The sequence below is a fragment of the Plecotus auritus genome (assembly GCF_963455305.1).
Source record: "Plecotus auritus genome assembly, chromosome: 7".
Classification (NCBI taxonomy): domain Eukaryota; kingdom Metazoa; phylum Chordata; class Mammalia; order Chiroptera; family Vespertilionidae; genus Plecotus; species Plecotus auritus.
In genome coordinates, this window is record NC_137774.1 from 42,925,641 (window position 1) to 42,949,035 (window position 23,395).

The 23,395-nt window shown below is 53.4% G+C and overlaps 5 protein-coding genes across 17 annotated transcripts in view; 3 read left to right on the forward strand and 2 right to left on the reverse strand.

Moving 5' to 3' along the window:
• SPAG7 (sperm associated antigen 7) overlaps positions 1-1,975 on the forward strand; it is a 5,286-nt gene extending 3,311 nt beyond the window's left edge. For both annotated transcript variants that reach the window (XM_080682288.1, XM_080682287.1), the window contains 6 exons: positions 407-474; positions 701-789; positions 933-1,017; positions 1,131-1,220; positions 1,313-1,469; positions 1,561-1,975. In XM_080682288.1, the coding sequence (XP_080538414.1) occupies positions 407-474; positions 701-789; positions 933-1,017; positions 1,131-1,220; positions 1,313-1,469; positions 1,561-1,670 (599 nt within the window). In that variant the 3' untranslated portion in view covers positions 1,671-1,975. The remainder of the gene's footprint in view (positions 1-406; positions 475-700; positions 790-932; positions 1,018-1,130; positions 1,221-1,312; positions 1,470-1,560) is intronic.
• ENO3 (enolase 3) lies at positions 1,884-11,148 on the reverse strand. 8 transcript variants are annotated; one of them, XM_080682272.1, is made up of 12 exons: positions 7,977-8,213; positions 7,281-7,367; positions 6,929-7,024; positions 6,696-6,754; positions 6,466-6,535; positions 6,072-6,205; positions 4,650-4,872; positions 4,345-4,542; positions 3,943-4,144; positions 3,174-3,282; positions 2,961-3,019; positions 1,884-2,873 (listed from the first exon to the last, which is right to left on the reverse strand). In XM_080682272.1, the coding sequence occupies exons 1-12, from the start codon at positions 8,065-8,067 to the stop codon at positions 2,804-2,806; spliced, it is 1,398 nt and encodes a 465-aa protein (XP_080538398.1). In that variant the 5' UTR covers positions 8,068-8,213; the 3' UTR covers positions 1,884-2,803. The 8 variants fall into 8 exon arrangements, with proteins under 8 accessions (XP_080538398.1, XP_080538400.1, XP_080538402.1 ...); XM_080682274.1 differs by lacking the exon at positions 7,977-8,213 and adding an exon at positions 10,798-11,148 and having other exon boundaries at positions 2,720-2,873; XM_080682276.1 differs by lacking the exon at positions 7,977-8,213 and adding an exon at positions 10,789-11,146 and having other exon boundaries at positions 2,720-2,873.
• Positions 10,083-13,521, forward strand: PFN1 (profilin 1). Its single transcript, XM_080682289.1, has 3 exons — positions 10,083-10,899; positions 12,341-12,533; positions 13,162-13,521. Exons 1-3 carry the CDS (start codon positions 10,768-10,770, stop codon positions 13,257-13,259), a joined length of 423 nt encoding a protein of 140 aa, XP_080538415.1. The 5' UTR covers positions 10,083-10,767; the 3' UTR covers positions 13,260-13,521.
• A 424-nt stretch (positions 13,522-13,945) lies between these two features.
• RNF167 (ring finger protein 167) lies at positions 13,946-19,343 on the reverse strand. 5 transcript variants are annotated; one of them, XM_080682280.1, is made up of 10 exons: positions 19,046-19,343; positions 18,414-18,910; positions 18,250-18,330; positions 16,481-16,606; positions 16,286-16,373; positions 15,795-15,885; positions 15,500-15,605; positions 15,262-15,355; positions 14,520-14,600; positions 13,946-14,442 (listed from the first exon to the last, which is right to left on the reverse strand). In XM_080682280.1, exons 2-10 carry the CDS (start codon positions 18,495-18,497, stop codon positions 14,135-14,137), a joined length of 1,059 nt encoding a protein of 352 aa, XP_080538406.1. In that variant the 5' UTR covers positions 18,498-18,910; positions 19,046-19,343; the 3' UTR covers positions 13,946-14,134. The 5 variants fall into 5 exon arrangements, with proteins under 5 accessions (XP_080538406.1, XP_080538408.1, XP_080538410.1 ...); XM_080682282.1 differs by having other exon boundaries at positions 19,182-19,305; XM_080682284.1 differs by having other exon boundaries at positions 16,533-16,606; positions 19,046-19,135.
• On the forward strand, positions 19,230-22,421 carry SLC25A11 (solute carrier family 25 member 11). Its single transcript, XM_080682285.1, has 8 exons — positions 19,230-19,587; positions 20,148-20,300; positions 20,385-20,591; positions 20,764-20,854; positions 20,933-21,023; positions 21,109-21,208; positions 21,289-21,340; positions 21,475-22,421. The coding sequence occupies exons 1-8, from the start codon at positions 19,493-19,495 to the stop codon at positions 21,628-21,630; spliced, it is 945 nt and encodes a 314-aa protein (XP_080538411.1). The 5' UTR covers positions 19,230-19,492; the 3' UTR covers positions 21,631-22,421.
• The last annotated feature ends 974 nt before the right edge of the window (positions 22,422-23,395 follow it).

Genomic DNA, 23,395 nt, shown 5'->3' on the forward strand with positions numbered 1-23,395 from the left:
CCTTTCCTATGTAGACAATGAGATGATAAACTCTTTAAGGCCAGGGCTTAGTCTGTTCTTACCTCCGCAGGTGCCTTATAGTTCTTTGTATATTGTGGGTAGTAAATGTTTGTTCATTGGTTTCCCCTGTGAGATTGGGAAGTGAGGTTAAGCATGGTTCTAATCTTTGCTACTTCTCCTAAACTGATCTCTTGAAGGGCAAAGCTATGTCTTAAAGATCTTGGTGCTCCAGGGCCTAGTCCAGTGCCAGGTTTAAATATCGATAAATGCTTGGTGAATAAACAGTAGCCCTCCCTTCCCTCCCAGCCTGATACCTCCCAGTGGACACCAGACATCCTTTGAAACCTTACAACCCTCCCCACCCATGCTTCTGCCCTGGCCTCATGCTGCCATTTCTCACCCCCAGAGCAGGCTGCCCGCCTGAAGAAACTACAGGAGCAAGACAAACAACAGAAAGTGGAGTTTCGTAAAAGGGTGAGAACAACTGGAGAGATCAAGGTAGCCTCAGGAAGGATTCCCAATAAGTTAGAATTAGAACTCAGTGATTTTGAAAATGTCTCAGGAGAGGTGAAGCCTGGAAGCCAATGGCATGGAGGCTGGGTTATGTGTGGGGAGGCAAAGGCCCATTGGCCCAGCTAGGAAGAGGGATATCGGGGCAGAGCCATCATCTCATATGTTCTCCCCATTTCCCTCTCCCAAGATGGAGAAAGAGGTGTCCGACTTCATCCAAGACAGTGGGCAGATCAAGAAAAAGTTTCAGCCGATGAACAAGATAGAGAGAAGCATACTGTGAGTGTCTTGGGCTGGGGGAGGCAGGAAATGGGTGGCCAGGATGGCATGAAAGGTCCAGTGTGGAAATCCACAAGAGGAGGGTGCTAGGCCCCCTCATGGCTCTACATACTCTTTCCTCTCTGTCCTGCCTCCCTTCCCAGACATGATGTGGTGGAAGTGGCTGGCCTGACATCCTTCTCCTTCGGGGAAGATGATGAATGTCGCTATGTCATGATCTTCAAAAAGGTAAAAGGCCCGAGTTCCCCACTCTCTCCCTTTCAGCCTGTGCCCCCCTGGGGAAGAGAAATGAGATGAAACATGTATATGGAGCCTTGAGCCCATCATCCCTTCTTCCCCAGGAGTTTGCACCCTCAGATGAAGAGCTGGACTCCTACCGTCGTGGAGAGGAGTGGGACCCCCAGAAGGCTGAGGAGAAACGGAAGCTGAAGGTGAGTTATGCCTGGCAGTCCCTGGAGCCCACCACCTGGGAGGGGTTGGGGTCAGACCCCTGAGCACCAGTTCCCCACTTCTGCACCCCTAGGAGCTGGCCCAGCGGCAGGAGGAGGAGGCAGCTCAGCAGGGACCTGTGGTAGTGAGCCCCACCAGTGACTACAAGGACAAGTACAGCCACCTCATCGGCAAGGGGGCAGCCAAGGATGCAGCCCATATGCTACAGGCCAACAAGACCTATGGCTGTGGTGAGGCCACAGTTGGGGGTGGGAAGGGCAGGGGAGGGAAGGCTAAGGCACAGGGATCCTAGGCCCTCCCCACCCTTTCCTCTGCCCCTAGTGCCCGTGGCCAACAAGAGGGACACACGCTCCATTGAAGAGGCCATGAATGAGATCCGAGCCAAGAAGCGTCTGCGGCAGAGTGGGGAAGAGTTGCCACCTACTTCCTAGGCACCCCAGCTCTCTGGGGCAGGGAAGGGAGGGACAGGCTGCTGCTATTAAAACCCATTCTGGAGCCCCACCTCTGAACCACCTGCTAACAGCCATCACTTAGGCTGGAGGAAGCAGGTGTTTGATTTGTCACTGTTAAGAATTTGGATATGTGTGTGTGTGTGTGTGTGTTTGTGTGTGTGTGCGCGCACGTAAGAGAGTGAATGCACAGGTGGGTATTTAATCTGTATTATTCTGTTCTCCTTGGAACTTTCTTCCCCATGGGGCTGGGGTTACTTTACATTCAATAAACACTGTTTGAACCAATGTCTTGGTTTGTTTAACCAGAACAGGAGGTGGGTCCTGGAGAGGAAGAGAAGTGATTTTAGCTTGAGCAGGATAAAATTGTTGTTTGTGTAAGACAAAGATGGCCAAATATTGGCCCTTTCATAAGAGAGAGTATTTTAAGAGCACAATTGCTAGGGCCAGATGGCCTAGTTTTGGATCCTGGCTGTACCAGTTACTGTTACCTTGGGTAGGGTATTTGACTTTTTTGTGCCTCAGTTTCCTCACCCATAAAATGGGGATAATAATGGTAACTATCTGATAGAACTGTTTCAAAGATTGCACAAGTCAATATGTGTCAGATATTGAGAGCAATTGCAGATCTTTGAGCTCCACAGAAGTGGTGGTTGCTCTGGTTTTCACGTCATCCTCACAAAGCACCTGACTTACACCACACGCTGCAGGCTGTACTCCACCTTACTGGCAGATCTGATGCAGCTTCCCCTCCTGGTGATGTCAGGCCCTCGATCCCCCCTTCTCCTGGTTCTAGTTCCATGTTCTGTCAGTGCTTCCAGCTTCATTTCACATGTGGCACCTGCTTCCCCCGGCCTCCTTCACAATGTGAACTTTGTTGTTCTAGATCCAGCCCAACTTCCTCAATGACTAGTCCCTCACTCCCTCTTTGTCACAGCAGGTGATACATCTATTCTCCCTTTCCTGCCCCATCGCCTGTCTTTTCCAGTCCAGAGACAAGCATTCCTCCCTCCCACAAAGGAGCACGCCACTGTGTTGGCTGGCACCAGTGTTTATTCAGGGAGAAGGGATTGAAGACCTCCATCTAGCCTGTGGGTCCTGGGGCCCCCAGCTTCTCACTTGGCCTTTGGGTTGCGGAACTTGCGTCCAGCAAAGATAGCCTTGTCCCCGAGTGCCTCCTCAATCCTAGAAGGTAGACCAAGTCAGAGCTGCATCCTTCTAACCCAACAGCCTTCAGCTTCCCACACCCAGGCCCACTGCACCCTCTTGTACCTCATGAGCTGGTTGTATTTGGCCAGACGCTCTGAGCGGCAGGGGGCACCAGTCTTGATCTGAGGAGGGAAGAGGGATTCCAAGGGTTGCATGAGGCTAGAGAGGAGGGATTGGGCCTGGCCCTGAGGAAGTAGCCTGTGGTGCCATTCAACTCATGGGCAAGAGGCCAGGGATCCAAAAAAATTTAACATGACAGAGGGGAGCCATGAGTACCTGTCCTGTGCAGAGCCCCACCACAAGGTCGGCAATGAACGTGTCTTCAGTCTCCCCAGAGCGGTGGCTCACCATCACTCCCCAGCCATTAGACTGAGCCAGTTTGCAGCTGGGTAGAAAGGATACTCCATAAGGCCTAACGAGACCTCAGTGAGAAAGCCAGGGCTGGATGGGGCTTTTCTGTTCTGGGGAGTGGGCACTTTGCGGGGAGGATAATGACTAAAGTTATTTGGAAACTAGGAGAGAAGGGAAGATTCCTGATCTTGAACTTGGGTTCCTGAGATGCTGGGAGGAAGAAGGGCAGGATCTTGGAGAAAAGAACAGTGTGGGGTGGAGGTGGGGATAGCAGGTCACAATGGCAAAGCTCTTGGGGCCAGACCAAGACTTAGTCAAAGCCTTGCCCAGCTGGTGTGGCTCCGTGGTTGAGTGTTGACCTATGAACCAGGAGATCATGGTTCAATTCCCAGAAGGGGCACATGCCCGGGTTGCGGGCTCGAATCCCAATGGGGGCGTGTAGGAGGCAGCTGATCAATGATTCTCTCTCATCACTGATGTTTCTATCTCTTCCTTTCCCTTCCTCTCTGAAATCAATAAAAAAAATATGTATTTTTAAAAGTTGGTCAAAGCCTTGAGGTCAGTCAAGAGAGTGGGATGGGTTAGGAGCCAGGGGAAAGGTAGATTTGGAGTTTGAGAGCAGGACTGCAGCTGGAGGTGGCAGAACTGGGGTGGAGGGAGGCTATGGTGCACCCCAGGGCCAGGAGGCACTCACGCCTGGATGGATTCAGTCACCGAGCCAATCTGGTTGACCTTCAGCAGCAAGCAGTTGCAAGCCTTCTTCTCCACGGCCTGGGCAATCCTCTTGGGATTGGTGACTGTGAGGTCATCTCCTACAATCTGTATGTCCACCCCCGAGAGGAACGCGGTCCAAGTGGCCCAGTCATCCTGGTCAAAGGGGTCTTCAATGGAGACCACTGGCGGGAGATGGGCAGAGTCAGGTTAAAGGTCTGAGAGCTTCATGAAGGGGGTGACAGGTCAGAAGAATTCGTATGGAGATTGTAATGGTGCTAAGGATTGAAGGACTGAGTTGGTGGCAATGGAGGCTCTGAAGTCAGTGTGTTGGGCAGTTGCCAGGTACTCAGGCAGGTGCACTGGAACACCTGGGGGATCTCACCAGGATAGTTTTTAATGAAGCTCTTGTACAGCTCCCCCAGCTTCTCTCCAGTGATGTGCCGTGCGGGGTCATCGGGTGACTTGAAGTCAAGATCGTACTTCCCATTGCGATAGAACTCAGATGCTGCCACATCCATACCAATCACCACCTTGTCTGGGTAGCCAGCTGCCTGGATGGCGGTCTTCAGCAGCTCCAGGGCTGGGAGAAGGACAAGAAAAGACCTGAGGCTCCAGGGCACCCTGTCTCCACAGCCCCCTCCTCTGTGAAGACCCAGGGGTTCTGCCCTTCAGAGTGCTCACACTGACCCTCATTGTTCTCCAGGATGTTGGGTGCAAAGCCGCCCTCATCACCCACATTGGTGGCGTCCTTCCCATACTTGGCCTTGATGACCCCTTTGAGGTGGTGGTAGACCTCCGCACCAATGCGCATGGCTTCCTTGAAGGAGCTGGCTCCCACAGGCAGAATCATGAACTCCTGCATGGCCAGCTTGTTTCCAGCATGGGAGCCCCCATTAATCACATTGAAGGCCTGAGAGGAGGAGTGGGTGTTCAGACCTGGGCCAGGGTATGAAGGATCAAGAGCTGGGGAGGAGGGATCGAGGTGGAATCTTGGCTTCCCTACTTACTAGCTGAGTGACCTAGGGTGAGTAATTTTACTCCTCAGAGCCTCTTTCCTCATTTCTCTCATGGGAATACCACCTGCTTCCCTGCAGGATCTTATGCTGAAAATTAGAGAAATTGAATGTAAAGCTCCTAGCAATTTCCTGTACACAACAGTAACTGATATGGCACTTAGTACAGGCCAGACACTGCTCTAGGTGATTCACATATATTCTATTAGCTCATTTCATTCTCTAAACAACCCTATGAACTAGGTACTATTATTATCCCCCACTCTGCAAATGATAAAACGGAGGCATAGAGAAGTTAAATAACTTGCCTAAGATCACACAGCTAACACACAGGCAAAGCCGGGATTCGAACCCAGCAGCTTATCTCCACAGCTCATGTTCTTATACCATCTGCCTAGTAAGTAACAATAAAAAATTGCAACTTTTGCCCTGGCTGGTTTGGCTCAGTGGGTAGAGTGTTGGACTGCGGACTGGAAGGTCCCAGGTTCGATTCCAGTCAAGGGCACATGCTCTGGTTGCGGGCTCAATCCCCAGTGGAGGGCGTGCATCATTGATGTTTCTATCTCTCTCTCCCTCTCCCTTCCTCTCTGAAATCAATAAAAACTTTAAAAACATTGCAACTTTTTATTTTACCTCTTTTTTAAAAAAATAGCTTTTATGGTATGAAGTTGTTCATAGTTCAGGCTTTGTCTATAACATTTTTATTGACATTAAATTCAAAGGGTTTCCATAAAGAGGAAATGAGCTTACAAGGATTAAAGAAGATACAAAGAAATGCCAAGATCCTTGCCATAAAGAAGCTCTCTATCTGATTTGAGGGTTGGGGTAGAAAGCAAAATAAGAAGCTGCAGTTACTGAGCCTCAGAATGGAATGTGAAGGAACTGGGTTACGTGAAGAAGAAGAAGCAGAGAGGCTTAAGGGAAGGTTTGGATTGTGGGAGAGAAAGGGGGGCTGGACTGAGCAGGAGAGGTTCCATTTCAGGAAACTGTTTCTTTGGAGCTGGGTCTGGAAGGTGCACTTCCCAGGGGCTGCTTATACACTTTGTGCTGGATGAGGCCTCTGTCACTCTGGGATCTGGGGGGCATCTGCACTCACAGGCACTGGGAGGACCAGGTCCGGGTTCCCAGCAAGATCTGCGATGTGCCGGTAGAGCGGGACCCCCTTCTCAGCTGCTCCAGCCTTGCACACAGCCAGGGACACTCCCAGGATGGCATTGGCTCCAAACTTGGCTGGAGGAAGCAAGCACAAAGAAAGGGTGAGAGCTTCTCCCCCAGTGTTTGGGGTCATCTCCTCAAAGGGGAATGTGTCAGCTTCACATCTGTGTCCACAGCCATCAGGAAATGCCTGAGGAATGAATAAAAGTCCATCCAGCTATGGTGTGCCCCCAAGTGTGGGACACAGTAATAATCCTAACCAGACATTAGCCCCATGGTCTCTCCCCCTCTATCCCACATCCCTTCCCTTCACCTGTCCTTAGCCCTTCACTCACATTTATTCTCAGTCCCATCCAGTTCAATCATAAATTTGTCAATTTTTTCTTGATCCACGACACTTAGTTTCTGGAAGAGCAGGTTTGAGGAGGGGAGAGCAGAAGTCAGATTTCTAAAGAGCCATGGTATGTGCAGAAGGAAGAAGTGCAGGTATTTGGAGAAATGAACCATTGGTCCCTCCCAGGCATGGGGTGGTGGGGGGTAGGAGGAATAAGCTCTTCCCACTTGCCTTTTCTAGCAGAGCAGGACCCAGAGTCTTGTTGATGTGTTCCACAGCCTTCAAGACGCCTAGAGGCCAGGGGAGGGGGTTCAGATCTCTGATTCAATCAGGTCTCTTCCCGTGGACCCCAGCTCCTCAAGAACTTTGGGTTCCAGTCCTTTACTCCAAGCAGATATTGGGGAGGGGGGTCCACCTCCTGAAACCACCCCTCACAGGTTCTTTCAGTGTTGGTCTTTCCTCACCTTTGCCCAGGTATCGAGATTTGTCTCCATCTCTTAGCTCCAGAGCTTCATAGATGCCTGTGGAAGCTCCGCTGGGCACAGCTGCTCGGAATCGGCCTGGGGTGAGAGGAATTGGAAGATCACAGAGAGTCCCATCTACCCCCAAAGGGCCAAGGTCTCCTCTCTGAGCCTAGGGTGGAGGCATGCAAACAGCCGACAGACTAGCAGGGGAGCCAGGTTGGAAGAGGAAGGCCTGGGAAGAGCTCTGTGGAAGGGGATCTCAGAGAAAGGTGAGGATGTGGACAGTTGGGGGATAATGACCAGATGGGGTCAGGGTCTTCCAAGGCAAACCAATTCATTGGGCCTGTGTTACCTTTGGCTGTGTACAGGTCCACCTCCACAGTGGGGTTGCCCCTGGAGTCCAGGATTTCCCGGGCAAGGATTTTCTGCATGGCCATGGCTGCAGGACAAGAGGTTGAGTGAGTGTGGACAGTTGATCCCTTTAGGAACCCCAAATCCTGTGCCCTTTAAGAGTCTTCCCCACCCCAAGAAGGCAGGTGCTGGAGCTAAAAATATCCCACAAAAAGGTCACAGACCAAAGAGGCAGGCACAGCCCCCTCCCCCACTCAGAATAGCTCCTATTCCACCCTCCACCCGTCCTAAGAATCCAGGGGCCTCTCCTTTCCAACTCCAGCGATTCTGATTCCACCACTCCCTGAACCCCTTTACCGAAAAGTCAAGCAATCTGTTCTCCATGGCTTCCTAGCCATCATATCTTGTCATTATTCTGTGTGTTTTTTTCCTGCTCTTCAGTCTTCAGATCCTCAGGGGGGCCTACATTCTCCGCCTGGCTGTAGCTCTAACTACCCTTCTCTATATCTCTGCCTGCCTCTCTTCACAGCCTCATTTCCCTATCCATGGGTACCCATCCAGCTTGATCCAACTCCTCTAGTCTTTTGTAAACACCCCCAGTCCCAGGAGGGGAAAAAAACGCCGACATTTCCTTCAAGCCAGCACCACCCTCACCCTTTACCACTTCCACCCCCTGGGGCTGAAAGATTCACCAGACCTGAATGTCTTGGCCTTGGGGGCTTGGGGTGAGCTCCGAGTCTAGGTGGCAGCTGGGACAGTGTCAGCTCACCCCCTCTCAGGCTGGGCATTTATCCCCAGCCACCCTGTCCCCCAGCCAGCCCCGCCTCTCTCTCTCTCTATCCTCCCCCTCCACACCCGGCTGGCTGCCAAGTGCCCACTACAGCCTAAAGCCCCCTTCCCAAAGGTCAATAACTACCCCTCCTTTCTCTCTGTCCCCCTATAAAATGTCCCTACTTTTAATTCTACCCCTGGGAAGGAGCTTCAGAAGGGGGGCGGAGGGGTCTTTCCCCTCCCCAGGATTATATTCCCCTTTTGTAAAGGTTAAAGAGGAACTAGTGCCATTTAGGAAAGGCCAGGAGAAACTTGAGCCCTGCAGGGCTGGGGAGGGGGCCTGGAAGAGGGGCTGCTGGATTGACATCCACACATGCCGAGCTCACATGGCAGGCAGGGGTTGCCTCTGCCCTCGGTGGGGGAAGGAACCGGGGTTCTGGGCAAGCTCTGAAGTCTAAAACTGAAACCCTCATTCAGAAAGCAAGAGGGTCTCACCTCTTAGGGCCCTCATCGCGGCCTCTCCCCACAAGCAAGGAAGGTGGGGGAGAGGGAGTGGAGACGAATTTAGACTGGCCCTGGGAGAAAGCGCGCTGCCTACTGATGGCGCTGGGACAGCGCTTATCGCCCAGTGAAGAGACTGTCAGTCAGGAGCCCTTTTCCCCATCGCCTGCGGGCGTTTCAGGACGCGGTCCCAGCCCATCAATGTTGAGTCAGGAGTGACAATGAATGAACGGGAGGGGGTGGCCTTTAGAGAGTGTCCGAACGCCCGGGGCCACTCTGGTGGTCCTCTAGTGGCCTTGCGGGGAAGTGGGTCTCGGCACAGGTATTCTACGCCTTGTCGGCGCGGGGGGAAGGGGGGAGTGCGGGGTCGGCCCAGAGTTTTGCCGCAGCCGGCCCGGAGAGGGAGGTACACCCAGGCTCGGGCCGGCCGGCCAGCGGGCGAGGGCCACGGAGCGCCTCGGCCCCCCGCGCCGACTCGGAGGCCCCTCCCGCCGCACCAGAGCGGCCCGCGCCGTTGACTCACTCCCGCGGGCCTGTCCTCAGCTCCCCTCCCCGCACTGCCTGCTCCGCGTGGTCCGCCTTCCAGCCCCCAGCCCAGAATCCCTTCCCCTGTCTCGCCCCTCCCCCCTTATCTCTGGCCGCTCCCTCTCGGGATTTTTCCACCCTGGGGTAGGGGGTGCGGCAGGCCAGAGGTCAGGAGATGGCGGGCGGGGAGCGCCGCCACGTGCCCGAGTGCGGCCCCGCCTCGGCGGGCCAGTGACTCAGCCCCAGCGGCTGTCTAGGAACCCGAGCTCGGGGGGCGTCGGGGTGCCCAAGGAGTGCGGAGTGGCCGCGGAGGAACCGCGCCCAGCCCGGGAGGATGAGAGAGATGAAGCCCTTTCCCGCCCGGGAGGCTCCCCGCCCTCGGGGGACCGGAAGCGGCCTGACTCCTCGGCAGCCCCAGCGGCAGGAGCGCGGCTGGTTCCCCTAAGCCAGCTGCCGGGTCCTGCCCCACCCCCTTCCAGTTGGCGGCGGGCGATCTATTCGAACTCAAGTTGTTGGCATACGTTTTACTGAAAAAGAAGGGACCTTCCCCTTCTTGAAAAAGTTGCAAACCTTGAAACTTATTATTCTTCCGCCTTAAAAAATAGGCCCGCCCGTCTAGCCCCGCGGGCGCCCGCGCTCGGTGACCTCTGCGCCCAGGAGCACGGCCGGTGACCCGAACTGCTGGCCGGGGAACGGGCGGGGCTGGGACGTGAGAGTGAGGCCTGGGTCTGGAGCCGATACAGCCAGGGATAATCCCCTAAATTAAGTGGGGTGGGCTCCATTGAGCCGAAATTGTGCCACCCGGCCAGACAGAGACAGGACGGAAGTGTCTCCAGTGGGTGCCTTCAGTTCTGAAACTGGCCAGGGTATTTTGTCAAATTCCCCTTTGCTCTTATTTTTTTATAAATAAAATCAAAAGTGGAGAAGCGGTAACGCGCACGCCTCGGCTCTCGCCCCCGCCTCTTCCGCCCGGCGGGAGACACGTCCCCGGCTGCCTTCCTTCGCTGGGGTTCCAAATCGGTCCAGGCGGGCGCACCACGACGCGCGCCCGCGAATCCGGCAGCCGGCCCCAACCGCCCCACGCGCTTTCCCTCCGGGGCCCAGCGCAGGCGCGGGCGCACGCGCCGCCGCCCGCCGTTCCTTCCCTCCGGCGGAGGTGGGGGAAGGGGAGTCGTTCCGTTTAACCCTGAGTTCCCCGAACCCACTCTAATTTGCTAAATCGGCAGTTTGCTAATTCCTCCTTTTACTTTCCTTCCTCTGGCTCACTCCCTTCCCTTACACCCAAGCGTGGTTTATATTCAATGCAAATTGGAGGGAGCCTTAACCCTAACCTCTTCCTGCTCCCCACTCTTTTCAACCCTTTATATTGCTTTCCATTGAACTCTGCAAATTTTGCAATAGGGGGAGGGATTTTTTAAATTGCATTTGCACGAAGTTAGGTATTTGGGCAGGCAAGGGGGGAGGTAGGGAGGGAATGGGGAGCAGGCCCCGCCCCTACCGCCCTTTGCAAATAAAAATCTAGAAGGGGGGGAGGAGCAGGAAGTGGCGGTGCGAGGGCTGCTGCACAGCTAGCAGAGCCGCGGTCCGGACGGCAGCGCGTGCCCCGAGCTCTCCGCCTCCCCCCACCCGCCAGCCCGAGCCCAGCCCGCGGCCTCAGCAGCAGCGCCGAGAGCAGCCCCAGCAGCAGCGCCATGGCCGGGTGGAACGCCTACATCGACAACCTCATGGCGGACGGGACCTGTCAGGACGCGGCCATCGTGGGCTATAAGGACTCGCCCTCCGTCTGGGCCGCCGTCCCCGGGAAAACCTTCGTCAACATCACGGTACTGCGAGGCCTCCGCGGTCCGGGTACTGGCGAGCTTGGACCTTGAGGGAGGGACTTGTGTGGCGGCGGGTGCGGTCTGGGAAGGGCTGCGAAAGGCCGTGACCCGGTCCTTGCCCTGGAAGCGGCGCGAATGGCGGCTGCACGTGAGGGTCCCTCGGTAGCCCCCTAAGTGCTACGCCCCAGGCGGCGTCTCCCATCCAGCCCGCCGCCCCGCTTTCCGCGACGGGGCGTTACATCCGGGGCACAGGGCGGGGAGGGGTGCGCCGCCCGGTGCGGCGGCCCACTTCCGCCTCGTTCAGGGCGGGGCGGGCACGCGCTGCAGTTCCAACCGGGGATTGTGATTGAGAAGGGACTGGGGGACCCTTGGCCCCCCGAGCTCCACATCCGGCCGCCAACTCATGCCCCCTCCACCATTGTTCCCCCTTATGCGGGAGGGAGCGTGGCCGAGGTTCCATGCCGGTCCTCTGTGGGCTCCCTGCCCCTCCCAACTTGGTTGGAAAAGGCTGGGCCGCCTCACGTCCCCAACTCCCCTCCCCAAGTCTGCACGGTGGACTTCAGCATTCCTGTGAGACCAATTCCGGAAGCCCCCTCGCCCTCCCTTCCCGCCATCCTGCGGGGCCTGGAGCAGGGGAACTTTGTGAGAAGTTCTAGGATAGTATAAGTAAAGGAATAAGGAATGACCACTGCTGTCCCCATCACTACCTCCCAGGTCCACACTGCCCGGAAGTGGGGAGGGGGAGCGGAAGTTCGAATGGGGGGGAAGGGGATTTCCGGGCGGGAGGGGACCGGATGTGGGGATTTGGGGTGTAAGGGGGAGGGGTGGAAAGGTTTCTTGGGGTATCTATACCCGAGAGCAGGCGTGCCGTGTCTAGCCCAGGTCCCCTTTCAAAAGTTTTCCAACTTTCCCGGAAAGCACCCCGGGATCTGCTTCCTCATCTTGGGGCATAGGTACCTGGACCTAAACTCTAGGTTACTTGGAGACCCAGGCGTCCGGGCCCCTAACAACTCCCTCAGAACCTTTGACCAAATAAGGACAAAGTTGCTTCTCCTGTTTTGCCCGCCCCCTCTCTTCCCCTATTAGCTTCTGCTTTTCCTGAAGGAGAGTTCTGAGCATCCAAAGGCTCCCTACTCCATTCCACTCCACTTTCCTCACTGGCATTTGGCCCTTTATTTCCTGGGTTTGCTTTCCAAGTCTCCAGAGGAATATGCCATCTTTCATATTACCATTCTCTAGGTTTGAGGATCCTGATCTTTTTGTGGACTCACTTCCAAAAGTCTTAAGAGTTTCTCAGATTTCATAGATGAGTACAAAGCACCTAACATACACACCTTTCCTCCCCAGAGGATTCTAGCTCCTGAGAAGTGAGAAGCAGGTATGCCCGTGGAGAACTTGGGAACCTTGGTGTACTAACTTGATGAGTGCTTGGTTCCCCTTCCAGCCAGCTGAAGTTGGTGTCCTGGTTGGCAAAGACCGGTCAAGTTTTTTCGTGAATGGGCTGACACTCGGGGGCCAGAAATGTTCTGTGATCCGGGACTCACTGCTGCAGGATGGGGAATTTACCATGGATCTTCGTACCAAGAGCACTGGGGGAGCCCCCACCTTCAACATCACTGTCACCATGACTGCCAAGAGTGAGTTTTCTGAGTCTTACCTTTCTGTAGCTCCAATATTCCTAATGTACATCCTTCTATGAATCCTTTGGGTTTACTGTGTGGTTCCCCAGTATGAAGGGATCAGACCAGCCTTCTACTCCCAGCGTGCAGGATATTAGGATATTGGATAGTCCCTCCAGTTCTTAGTTCCTTATCTTACAATATAAAGAAATTGAACTGTATTACCTCTTCAGTTTCTTCCTGCCTTGAGCCTTTTCAGGTGAGAAACTCCTTTTTGGGAGGAGGCCGACTATTGGTTGTAGTCAACACTTAGGGTTTGTCTTTTGAACCCTTTGGTTAAAATTTGAGGTTGGCAGGCTCATCCATATTCATTTCTAGCCTGAACAGGAGTCAGGTCTATAAGCCTTTGACCCCCTAAATTTTAGTGTTGTGCTTCCAGTCTTCTAGCTTGACATCCCCCCCCCCCCTTATTTTTGAAAAGCGCTATTGTTTCAGGGTGACTGACAGCCTAGCCTGCCTGTGTGGGGGGGTGGGGTTTGGAGAGATGAGGTTGGGTTACAGCCCCCAGGGCTGGACAGCTGCTCAACAGCTGGCAGGGGGTAGCATTGTGACACCTGGGTCCTAGCCTCCTCTCTCTTTTCTCCAGCGCTAGTCCTGCTGATGGGCAAAGAAGGTGTCCACGGTGGTATGATCAACAAGAAATGTTATGAAATGGCCTCCCACCTGCGGCGTTCCCAGTACTGACCTCGTCTTTCCCTTCCCCCTACCACTTCCCACTGCTTTGGCACTCCTCTCCTTCCCATACACACACATATACCATTTTTATTTTTTGGGCCATTACCCTATACCCCTTATTGCTGCCAAAACCACATGGGCTGGGGGCCAGGGCTGGATGGAAGACACCTCCCCCTACCCATACCCCTCCCGTGTGTGATTGGAAAACAATTTTTTTTTGTTTTTGGTTTTTTTGTTTTGTTTTTTTCTGAATAAAAAAAGATTCTAACAAGGTACTGTGTGGTTTTAGCCTGGGTGGAGGGCAGTCACCAGGACTTGCCTCCTTTTGTTTGGGGCTAGGAGCAGGAAGGGTTGAAGCACTACAAAGTCTAGGACTGAGCACCTGCCTCAGGCCTATCTGGCCGCCTATTTCTAGCCCTAGGTCCTAGCCCTAGTTCCGCAGTGTGCTAGCTGAATTAGTGGGTAATGGAATAGAGCCATCCAGACCAGAGAATGGGCCCCAGCCTGCAGGCAAGGCAGGGCCAGTTGAGTCATCCTGTGGGTGGGGCTCCCCCTCTCTGACTCACAAAATGCTGGGGCTATCCCCATGATTAGGTTAGTCTCTTCCAGAACTCCCTTGCCCCTTTATACAAAAAAGGGGGCAATTTCCCAAGTGGGTAAGAGGTTCACTTGTGTGAGAATGATCTTCCCCTTCCTTAGTCAACAAAAACAATTTTATTAACCCAGTAATTGAAGACCCAGTCCCTTTGTACCAACCCCCTCAAAAGTATGGGGTTGGGTAAGGGAGAAAACCAGGGTAGGAATATCCCCTATTCTTCAACATAGAAGACTAGAGGAGAAAGGCTGTGCAAAATAGGTCACCAGGGTGGGGGTGACAAGGGTTATTAGACTAGGATGGCAGCTGAGGAGGGAGAGGGAGGAGAGGGTGGGGGATCTGTTGAAGACTCAGGAAAAACAAGTGGGGCTGGGGCTAGGGAGCCAAAAGAGGTGGGTGTTGTAGGGCTAGAGCCCAGAAGTGGGGTCCGCTCTGAGGCAGGATGGTCCCTTGGTTCCCCTTCCTCATCACCATCTTGTCCCTGAGTTTCTTCCTCCTGCTCCTCATCCCCAGGACCTCGATGGACAGGCTGCTTGCAAATGGGGCAGGTCTTCCGGGTCTGAGTGAGCCAGGGGTCCACACAGCGGCTGTGATAAGCTGCCGAGAGGAATGAGGTGAAACAACTGGTGCCTGCTGGTGGAGTGGGACATGGGCACTGGAACTGAGGGCCTCACCATGTGCACAGGGGAGTACCCTCAGCTTGTCACCATCCACATACTCATCCAGGCAGATGGCACAGACATCGTACTGGTCTCCTGGGGGTGGAAAAAAACGAGTCCTTTTTACTGAGCCACTTTGGACCAGGGCCCATAAGAACTCACTCTAGAAGGCCTGTGGGTAGCTAAACCTTGCAAGTTATTTTCCCTGGTTCTATAGAGCCAGTGGAAGAGCTAAGACTGGGATTTGCAGGATAAGGCCAAGGTAGAACATGAGGAACTGAGGTTTAGAAGGCACAAAGAAAAGCAGAGGTAAGAAGGGAAGTGGGTTTTATCCGGGGAGGGGTGAGGGTGGAGATACCAGAGTGGGAGGAGTGGAAACGAGGGCAGGGCTTCTGCCTTATTTGGGCAAAGGAGACTCCTGGGCCTAAAGACCTAGCCCCTCCTCACCTGTTCTCAAGAGTAAATCCTCCCCACTCCTTCCATTTTTGTTCTCTCTTATAATCAAGGTTGGTCCTCATCTTTTCCCCCAGTTACTACATTAGTCATCTTTACTTCCCATCTTCTGTTCTGTTCTTATCCTGTCTTCATTGTACATATGTGTAAAAGGGGGAAAGGTGCCTGGCTGGTGTGGCGAGGAAAGATGGCCTCTCAGACTGACATCTCCCTGCCATCTTTCTTTGCCCCTTATCTCCTGGGCTCAAACTCCTTCAGAACCATGTGCTATGGGGAAGGCCTTCCGCTCCCCTATCCCTCTCACCCTTCTGATAGTCATGTGTCGGAATCTGTTTAAGTTGCTCTTTCGTCAGTCGGTTCCGCTGGAGCCGTTTCCGGTGCTGGATACAACGAACTATCTGGGGAAAGGGAGTGGATGGATCAGATCAGCCTTAGGGAACAAAACTGGACAATCCAGTACAAAGCATCCCCAGTTTAAACCCCAGAGCCAGTCTGGTTTTAAAGGCCTCAGCTCTTCCCATCATGCTCCCTGAGCTACTCACCATCACTGCTCCCATGGCCAAAACCAGCAGTCCCACAATCCCTGTGAAAGGGATGAGGTAATAACCCAATGGGAAGCTACTGTCCGGGACCAGAAGCACCCGAGCCCTGGGAAAAGGAAGATCAGGTTCAGGGGCAGGAAAAGCAAAATGACAGAAAAAGTAACTGACTCTGGATAAGGCCCATGGATGGAAAAGGGGTGGAAAGAAAGTCAAGAGACCGTCAGGGCCTGAGGCTTGGGCTCTAGATTGGCATGGAAGTGCTAAAGAAAGAGTGGGAAAGAGGGACACATCCTACCCCTTCTCGTAGACAAAGAGGGCACGCAGGTACTCAGAGCTCCTTTCCCCAATAAACACCGACGGGATCCAGATCTGCTGCTGGATTTCCTCTGCAGGGATCGGGGCATTCATTACACTGAGGACTCAAGCCTCTACTCAAATCCTTTGGTAATCCTGACATTTGGTTCTTTTGTGCCATCCCACCCAAAGATTGACTTCTTCCCCCTAATTCTCTAGCAATGGTTGGCAAACTCATTAGTCAACAGAGCCAAATATCAACAGTACAACAATTGAAATTTCTTTTGAGAGCCAAATTTTTTAAACTTCTAGTGCCACTTCTTCAAAATAGACTCGCCCAGGCCGTGGTATTTTGTGGAAGAGCCACACTCAAGGGGCCAAAGAGCTGCATGTGGCTCGCGAGCCGCAGTTTGCCGACCACTGCTCTAGCCCATCCACTATCTCTTAAGTCTGAGTTCCACTGAAAACCCAGCCGTTCAGGTCCAACCTTACCACTATTCCACACCATGTTCAGAAGTTCATTGGAATTCACATTGTGTACCACGGCTGCACCGTACCCAGCCTTCTGAGCATTCAGGACCTAGGGAGACAAGACAGGATAAGGAGCCATTATGGGTTTTATCTCCCTTCATTCCTGGTGCATTTTTTTACCCTCGGATTCCCAGCTCCCACTCCATATTCAGCAACCTTGAGGTCAAAGTTGCAGTCGAATCTTCGAAGCAGTGCAATAAAGACTGACCCGTTGACCGGGGCTGGGGGTGGTGGGGCAATGGGGCTGCAGGCATTGGCTGGGTGAGCCTCCACAAGAAAGCCCTGGAGAAGAGAAGTAAACAACAGTTGGATTTCACTTCCCTAAGTTCTGCTCCCCATAGGTCCCACCAAGCACACTGGCCCCCACATACTGCATGCTCTCTATCTACTTCCTTCTCATTCCTGGGGTCTGAGCATCCCACTTAAGTCAGAAATCTACCTCTTCTCAGTCTCCTGAAGATGAAATTATATCAAACAACATCTTTTTACCAGACCATCCCATTATCCCTCTCCATTTCCCAGATGAGCTAACCTATACCCCATACTCCAAGCTAATTCAAATTCTGCATTCCAGTTTCCCACTGATTGTACATCAACTCTCCACTTATCCATGTCACTTTCTCTCAAGTTCCATTTCACACTTCCCTCTCCAGTACATACTCATACAGAACATACTCCTCTCTGTTAAAAAAAAAAAAAAGAGGCAACAGGGCCCTGGCCTGTGTTGCTCAATTGATTAGAGTATCATCCCATACACAAAAAAGGTCACAGGTTCCATTCCCAGTCAGGGCACGTACTAGGTTGTGGGCTCAATCCCTGGTGTGTACGGGAGGATAGTGATTGATGTTTCTCTCCCTTCCTCTCTAACATCAATTTAAAAAATGGAGTCACTTGTGCTAAGCCCCATGTCACCAAACTGAGACTTAATACCTAACTTAATTACAGTTTCAGCCTTTCCCAGGAATGGAATCTTAAGCCATTCTGTAATTACCTGGTCAGCACTAGTGAAGTAATCTGCCTGATAGACTCCCCCCCCTGCCATTACCTAAAGAAAGGTGACCTTGCCAAAAACAACCAGCTCTTTGCTAATATAACTCCCTTGTCCTGCTCCCTTCTGCCTATGAAAGTCTTTCAATATGTACAGTTCTTTGGAGTTACTTTCTATTTGCTATATAGGTTATTGCCCAATTCATAAGTCATTGGATAAAACCAGGAAGGTCTTTAAAATTTACTCGGTAGAATTCTGTGTGTTTTTATTGATTTTTAGAGAGGGAGACAAATATCAATTAGAGAGAAATATCATTGATTAGCTGCCTCCTGCACAGCCTCCACCAGGGATCGAGCCCACAACCAGCATGTGCCCTGACCTGGAATCCAACCTGTGACCTCTCGGTGCATGGGTCAAGGCTCAACCACTGAGCCACACCTGCCAGGCTAGAATTTTGTTTTTTAACAGCTCTCTTTAATTTTCTAATTACCCATCTTACAAACAATTACACTGATATCTATGCCCAGCTTTTGCTGTGTGGGCATCTTTGTGATTAAGTACTACAAAATTCCTTTATCTTATTTAATCCTCACAATAGTTCTGAGATAACATCTATTATCCCATGCTAAAGTAAAACAAACTAAGGCTCAGAGAGCTTTAACTTGTCCATGATCATATAAACCAATAGCTGACCCCAAAGATTCTACTGTAAGCACCACTTCTCTCTGCCTTTTATCTTGATCCACTTTCAGTCTCCCTCATAGGATTCAGATTTCTTAGGGTAGGCTTGGTCTTCTCTAGATTCTGGATTCCACGCTAGATGTGCTAATCCACTTCCTAACTTGACTCTTCCTACCTCTAGCTTCATCCAAGGGTATGGCTCCTCAACCCCTACCCAGGATGGAAGATTTAAGGAAACAGAAAAAGCGAAAATTACCTGAAGTCCCTCCTGGCTCAAGGCAGTCCCAAAGAGAGCTGGGAGGTCTGCAAAGTCCATGCTCGTATTGTGGTCCGAGGTCTGCGGACAAAAGATTGCATGTTCCCCTTCAGCCTGCAATCTCTCCCTCAAGCGCCCTTCCCCCATCTACCCCTTTGACTCACCGCTCGAATGAGACCCCGGATGGGGGCCGCTCCCCACAGCACAGTGGCCACAACTACAGGAAGCGAGAAGGCCGCAGGGTGCATGACAGCGGGAAGGGAGAGGCTGAGGCAGCGTCCTGGTAGCAGGAGCAGAAGCGGAGTTCTGCGCCCTCTTGGCCCCTCCAGGATCCTAGGGGTCCAACCACCCCCAGGTTCCACTTCCCAGCTACATGGAGATACGGGGAAGGAACCCCGGCTCGGGGAATGAGATATCCAATCTGTTTAGTGGACCTAGGAGGTAGACACTAAATGTATCCTTTCCTCGTATGGGGATAAAACGGGGAAAGGAGAAGGAGGTAAACACCAGTGACAGAAAAACTTCTGGGAGGGTGGGGGAGCTCAAAGAGGTGGGACTTCCGGATAGGTGGGCCGTCTTCCTAGGTCCTGGAAAAGGGTTTCCGGTAAAGAAAGTCAGGCCGCTTCCAGCATTGGACGCTCAAGATGAAGGACTTCCGGTCCTAAAAGGCCGGTTAAAAGAAAGGTTAGAGGTGGAGGGAGTGCCTGTAGAGATGAAAGAAGCACTGAAGTCCCAGAAGACGATCCAGTCGTTTCCCCTTTACAGCCCGAATCCTGTAGCTGACCAGTTTACAAACCTCTCCTCCCTCTGGCCGCTGCCGCTGTCGCGGTACCTTAAGTTCTCGCGAGAGACTCATCACAGTTCCCTCCCACCTGCTGAAGCTTGCTGTATCTATCGCGAGACACCTCCTAACTCTGGCGAGCGTAGTTTACCCGATCTCGCGAGATCTTCAAACACACTGTCTATTTTCCCGCGATTCCAACTCGGTAAAAATTTGCGCCTGTGCTGTGACTTCCTAAATCAACCACACCCCTTCGCAGCGCATCTTTGAGCTCCTCCTTCAACTCCGCCTTACTCCCGGCCACCTTTGCGCTGCGCGCCTGCGCCGTCATCTCCGTGGTTCTGGACCCCGGAGCTGCCGGCCTGTGCGCGCGCGCCCTCGCCCCTGTTGCGCGTGGTGTCACCTTGGGCGCGAGCGGGCCGCGCGTGCACGGGACCGGGTGTTCAGGGCCATCGAGTAGCGATGGCGGCAACGGCGAGTCCCGGGGCCGGCGGGATGGAAGGGAAACCCCGTACGTCCCCTAAGTCAGTCAAGTTCCTGTTTGGGGGCCTGGCCGGGTAAGCGCAGGCCCTAGGGATGGTAAAGAGGAGGAAGGGACGGGTGCAAGGAACCGGGCCCAGTTCATCTTGGGGTCTGTTGCAGTGTACTGAGCCGGCACGGGGTCAGCGCCGTCCTCAGTGTTCTTCGAGGTCCTTGATGGGATACCAGGATATTTTTACCCATTGCAGGGCCCTTACTAGGCTGCATGCGGGGTCATTGCACGGCTCCCGCTGGGCGGCCACCCGAATTTCTCAACCCATTGCTTGGCTCTGCCGGGTTTATGGCGTTCCAGGTCATTGCATGACTCCTGCCGGTCCTGAATGGGTCGGACTGCATGCAGTCCCAAGTCACTGCTTGACCCCCTTGGAGTTTATGGAGCACTTTCATTGCATGCTGGATCATTGGACGGTTTAGTCCCATTACTCTTGATACACGCATTGACTTATACACATGTCCAACGACCTCCTGAACATTTAGTCAATCGTATGGCAGGCCCTGCCCCTTGTGACTTGTTGCCAGGTGCCAGTAGGCATTGGTAGATCTGGGACGCCTTGACTCTACCCCTGTCTTCCCCCAGGATGGGAGCTACAGTTTTTGTACAACCCCTGGACCTGGTGAAGAACCGGATGCAGCTGAGCGGGGAAGGAGCCAAAACGCGGGAGTACAAAACCAGCTTCCATGCCCTTACCAGTATCCTTAAGGCAGAAGGGCTGAGGGGCATTTACACCGGGTATTGAGGCCACAGGATGGGGATTAGGGTACGGGTTGGCAGCTCCAGACCTTGGCCTAATACACTGACCCCTTCACTCCCCAGGTTGTCAGCTGGCCTACTGCGCCAGGCCACTTACACCACCACCCGCCTTGGCATCTATACTGTGCTGTTTGAACGCCTGACTGGGGCTGATGGTACACCTCCTGGCTTTCTGCTGAAGGCCCTGATTGGCATGACTGCAGGTGCAACTGGTGCCTTTGTGGGAACACCAGCTGAGGTGGCTCTTATTCGCATGACTGCCGATGGCCGGTGAGTTCCAGGTCTGAGCCCGCCTCCAGCTCCATTCCTTGGAATCTAGAATTAAGGACTAACTTATCTTCGATCTAAAGCAGAGCATTCATCTGTTCTGGACTCCCTTTCTTTGTTCCTGTGGGACAGGATGGTCTGTCCTGAGCTTGGCCTCTCCCTGCCTTCTCACCAGGCTCCCAGCTGACCAACGCCGTGGCTACAAAAATGTGTTTAATGCCCTGATTCGAATCGCTCGCGAGGAGGGGGTCCCCACACTATGGAGGGTGAGTGAAGGGGCTGGAGACCTGAGGGATGGGGTCAGGTCCCAGGCATTTCTGAATCCTCTCCCTCTCCCCACCCAGGGCTGCATCCCTACCATGGCTCGGGCGGTCGTCGTCAATGCTGCCCAGCTCGCCTCTTACTCCCAATCCAAGCAGTTCTTACTGGACTCAGGTGAGACCTAGAGCTGGGCCCTTAGCTCCCAGCCTGGCCTGAGCCGGTCTCAACTGACTGCCACTCCCTGCTCCACCTCCTCCAGGTTACTTCTCTGACAACATCTTGTTGCACTTCTGTGCCAGCATGATCAGTGGCCTGGTCACTACTGCTGCCTCCATGCCCGTAGACATTGTCAAGACCCGGTGAGTCTGCAGGCCTGCGCCTGGAGAAGGAAGGGAGGGCCCCCGTTGTGTCTCTCACACCCCTACCTTCTCTCCTTCAGGATCCAGAACATGCGAATGATTGACGGGAAGCCGGAATACAAAAACGGCCTGGTGAGGAAACAGGGCTGGGGGCTTGGGCTGGAGGATTGGATGTCCTGGGAAAACAGTGAGGGTAGGTGGGTATGAGGGCCAGGGCCCCAGAGGCCAGGTCCTAGCCCCAGTGTCCTGCCCACCTGCCTGTCTAGGATGTGCTGGCGAAGGTCGTTCGCTACGAGGGCTTCTTCAGCCTGTGGAAGGGCTTTACACCGTACTATGCCCGCTTGGGCCCCCACACCGTCCTCACCTTCATCTTCTTGGAGCAGATGAACAAGGCCTACAAGCGTCTTTTCCTCAGTGGCTGAGGCAGGCGAGGGTCCTGGAGCCAGTGTGCTGGGCTCCCACTTGCCTGCTGCTCCTACAGTCAGTGTGCCCCTGGGGGGCCTGGACTGCTGCCCTGGGCCCCTCTATTTATTTTCCCTCCACAGTGTGGTTCCTTCCTCTGCCGTAAAGGAGTTTGGTCTGCCCTACCCCTGCTCCAGCTCACCCTGCTTGTCCTGATCCTCAAAACCTCTCTGTCCCTGGCTGTGCCTTGGAGGAAGCTGAGAAACTCCCTGAGAATTTCCAGCCTTCTCTTGGGTGTTAGTTTCAGGACACATAGGACAGCAGAAGATTCCCCTTCTCAGTAGGGAAACCAAGGCAGAGCTGAGGGACTAGAGAGAGCGGAAGCTGTCAAGATGGTCAGAGGGTCTGAAGTGAGAGGACATAATAAATTGGATTTCTTCCACTTCACTGAGGACATCATAATTGGATTGATAACACTACCCCCAAATTTGAAGAGTTGTGAGGGCTGGAGCGGGAGGAGACTGGACAAAGAAGCGATGCCCCTGGAGAACAGAAACTGGAGTTTTTAAGAAAAACTATTAAAGAAAAAGCACCTGCTGGTTTTATGAAAATGCGATGTAAATCAGTCTCATTGTGGCAGCTGACTGGGTGAGGAAAACCAAAACCCAAGCACTGTGTCTTGCTTCCCAGCCACTTGCCCAAGAATGCGACAGATGCACAAGTCAGCTCACATAATCCCCAGGAAAGCCTCGGATCTGGTGACTGCTTCTGTGGCCTAAAGAGGGAGGGAATAAAGAGTATGAGAAGAGAAGGCTGACCTGCATGTGTGTGAGGGGTGCATTTCTGAGGGAGGGCTTGGGGAGTGAGCACAGGAGCCAGACTCCCAAAGCCTGGAGTTTGAGGAGCCAGAGACTTGATCTGGGCACTAGGTTGGGGAGAGTGACTGCCTTGTCTGCGTGACTTCCAGACCCTGGCCTCTAGGAGCCCCCAAACCTCTTGGGGCATAAAAGGGTATGAGAAGGTCAACTGGAAGGAGGGTTGGGTAGTATGAGGTCTGAAGGCTTATGAGCCAGGTCAGGGGACAGGCAGGCAGCAGGTGGGAGCTGTCCTCTTGGCAGAGCCTCTTGATAGAAGTGGAGCTCAGCAGCCTGGCATCGTGCTGGGCCCTCCCACCTCTGCCTGTCTTTTTACCTGCTCTAGGTACATGCTGGCCTGGGCCTTGTGGCCACTTTGAGACATTTGAGGCCTAAGTCATTCTAAGGAATTCCAAGTCCAGAGGGGAAGATGGCACAGGAGCAGTTCGGGGAAATGGGAGTGGAGCAATAGGCTGGTGCTGGGTAACTTGGAGCACCCGGCTCTGCCTGGGTGAGGAGAGACCTGTGCACAGTAGCAGACTGGCTGGGGAAAGGGGGTGGGGCTGTTCTGGCTGACAAGACAGGAAAGGCTGGGGAGCAGGTGCAATAGCTGGGACACAGGTGGTGAAGTGTTTGTGAGATGAAGCTGAAGTGTTCGATGGATCAGTGCACAGAAGTCCTTGATTGTCATGCTCAAGTATTTATCCTCTACCCAGGGAAGAGTTCAGAGCAGGAGAAATTCAGTTGGGTTTTCAAGTTAGGAAGATTCTTCTAGCACCACCTGGAGAGGGGGTCTTCTCATTCTCTGGGCCCCAAGCCTTGATTTGGGCTGGAGGCAAGGTAGGAGAGGGTGCCATCAAATGTGAGGAGAATGGGAGAATCTGACACAAGATGAGAGAACTGGGTTCCATTAGCATGCATTCTAGCTTGA

Bases quoted from the DNA above. Each gene is read 5' to 3' on its own strand.
- ENO3 (XM_080682272.1), bottom strand. From the start codon at position 8,067: ATGCCCAGCCTGAGAGGGGGTGAGCTGACACTGTCCCAGCTGCCACCT. The intron at 7,025-7,280 runs GTAACACAGGCC...CTCTCACCCCAG, and splicing joins GGACCTGTACACAGCCAAAG to GCCGATTCCGAGCAGCTGTG. The intron at 2,874-2,960 runs GTACAAGAGGGT...TCTACCTTCTAG, and splicing joins AAATACAACCAGCTCATGAG to GATTGAGGAGGCACTCGGGG.
- PFN1 (XM_080682289.1), top strand. From the start codon at position 10,768: ATGGCCGGGTGGAACGCCTACATCGACAACCTCATGGCGGACGGGACC. The intron at 10,900-12,340 runs GTACTGCGAGGC...TTCCCCTTCCAG, and splicing joins AAACCTTCGTCAACATCACG to CCAGCTGAAGTTGGTGTCCT. The intron at 12,534-13,161 runs GTGAGTTTTCTG...TCTTTTCTCCAG, and splicing joins TGTCACCATGACTGCCAAGA to CGCTAGTCCTGCTGATGGGC.
- RNF167 (XM_080682280.1), bottom strand. From the start codon at position 18,497: ATGCACCCTGCGGCCTTCTCGCTTCCTGTAGTTGTGGCCACTGTGCTG. The intron at 15,606-15,794 runs GTAGGATGTGTC...TCCTTTTCCCAG, and splicing joins CTCTTTGTCTACGAGAAGGG to GGCTCGGGTGCTTCTGGTCC. The intron at 15,356-15,499 runs GTGAGTAGCTCA...CCCTTTCCCCAG, and splicing joins TGGCCATGGGAGCAGTGATG to ATAGTTCGTTGTATCCAGCA.
- SLC25A11 (XM_080682285.1), top strand. From the start codon at position 19,493: ATGGCGGCAACGGCGAGTCCCGGGGCCGGCGGGATGGAAGGGAAACCC. The intron at 20,855-20,932 runs GTGAGTGAAGGG...CTCCCCACCCAG, and splicing joins GGGTCCCCACACTATGGAGG to GGCTGCATCCCTACCATGGC. The intron at 21,341-21,474 runs GTGAGGAAACAG...CTGCCTGTCTAG, and splicing joins CGGAATACAAAAACGGCCTG to GATGTGCTGGCGAAGGTCGT.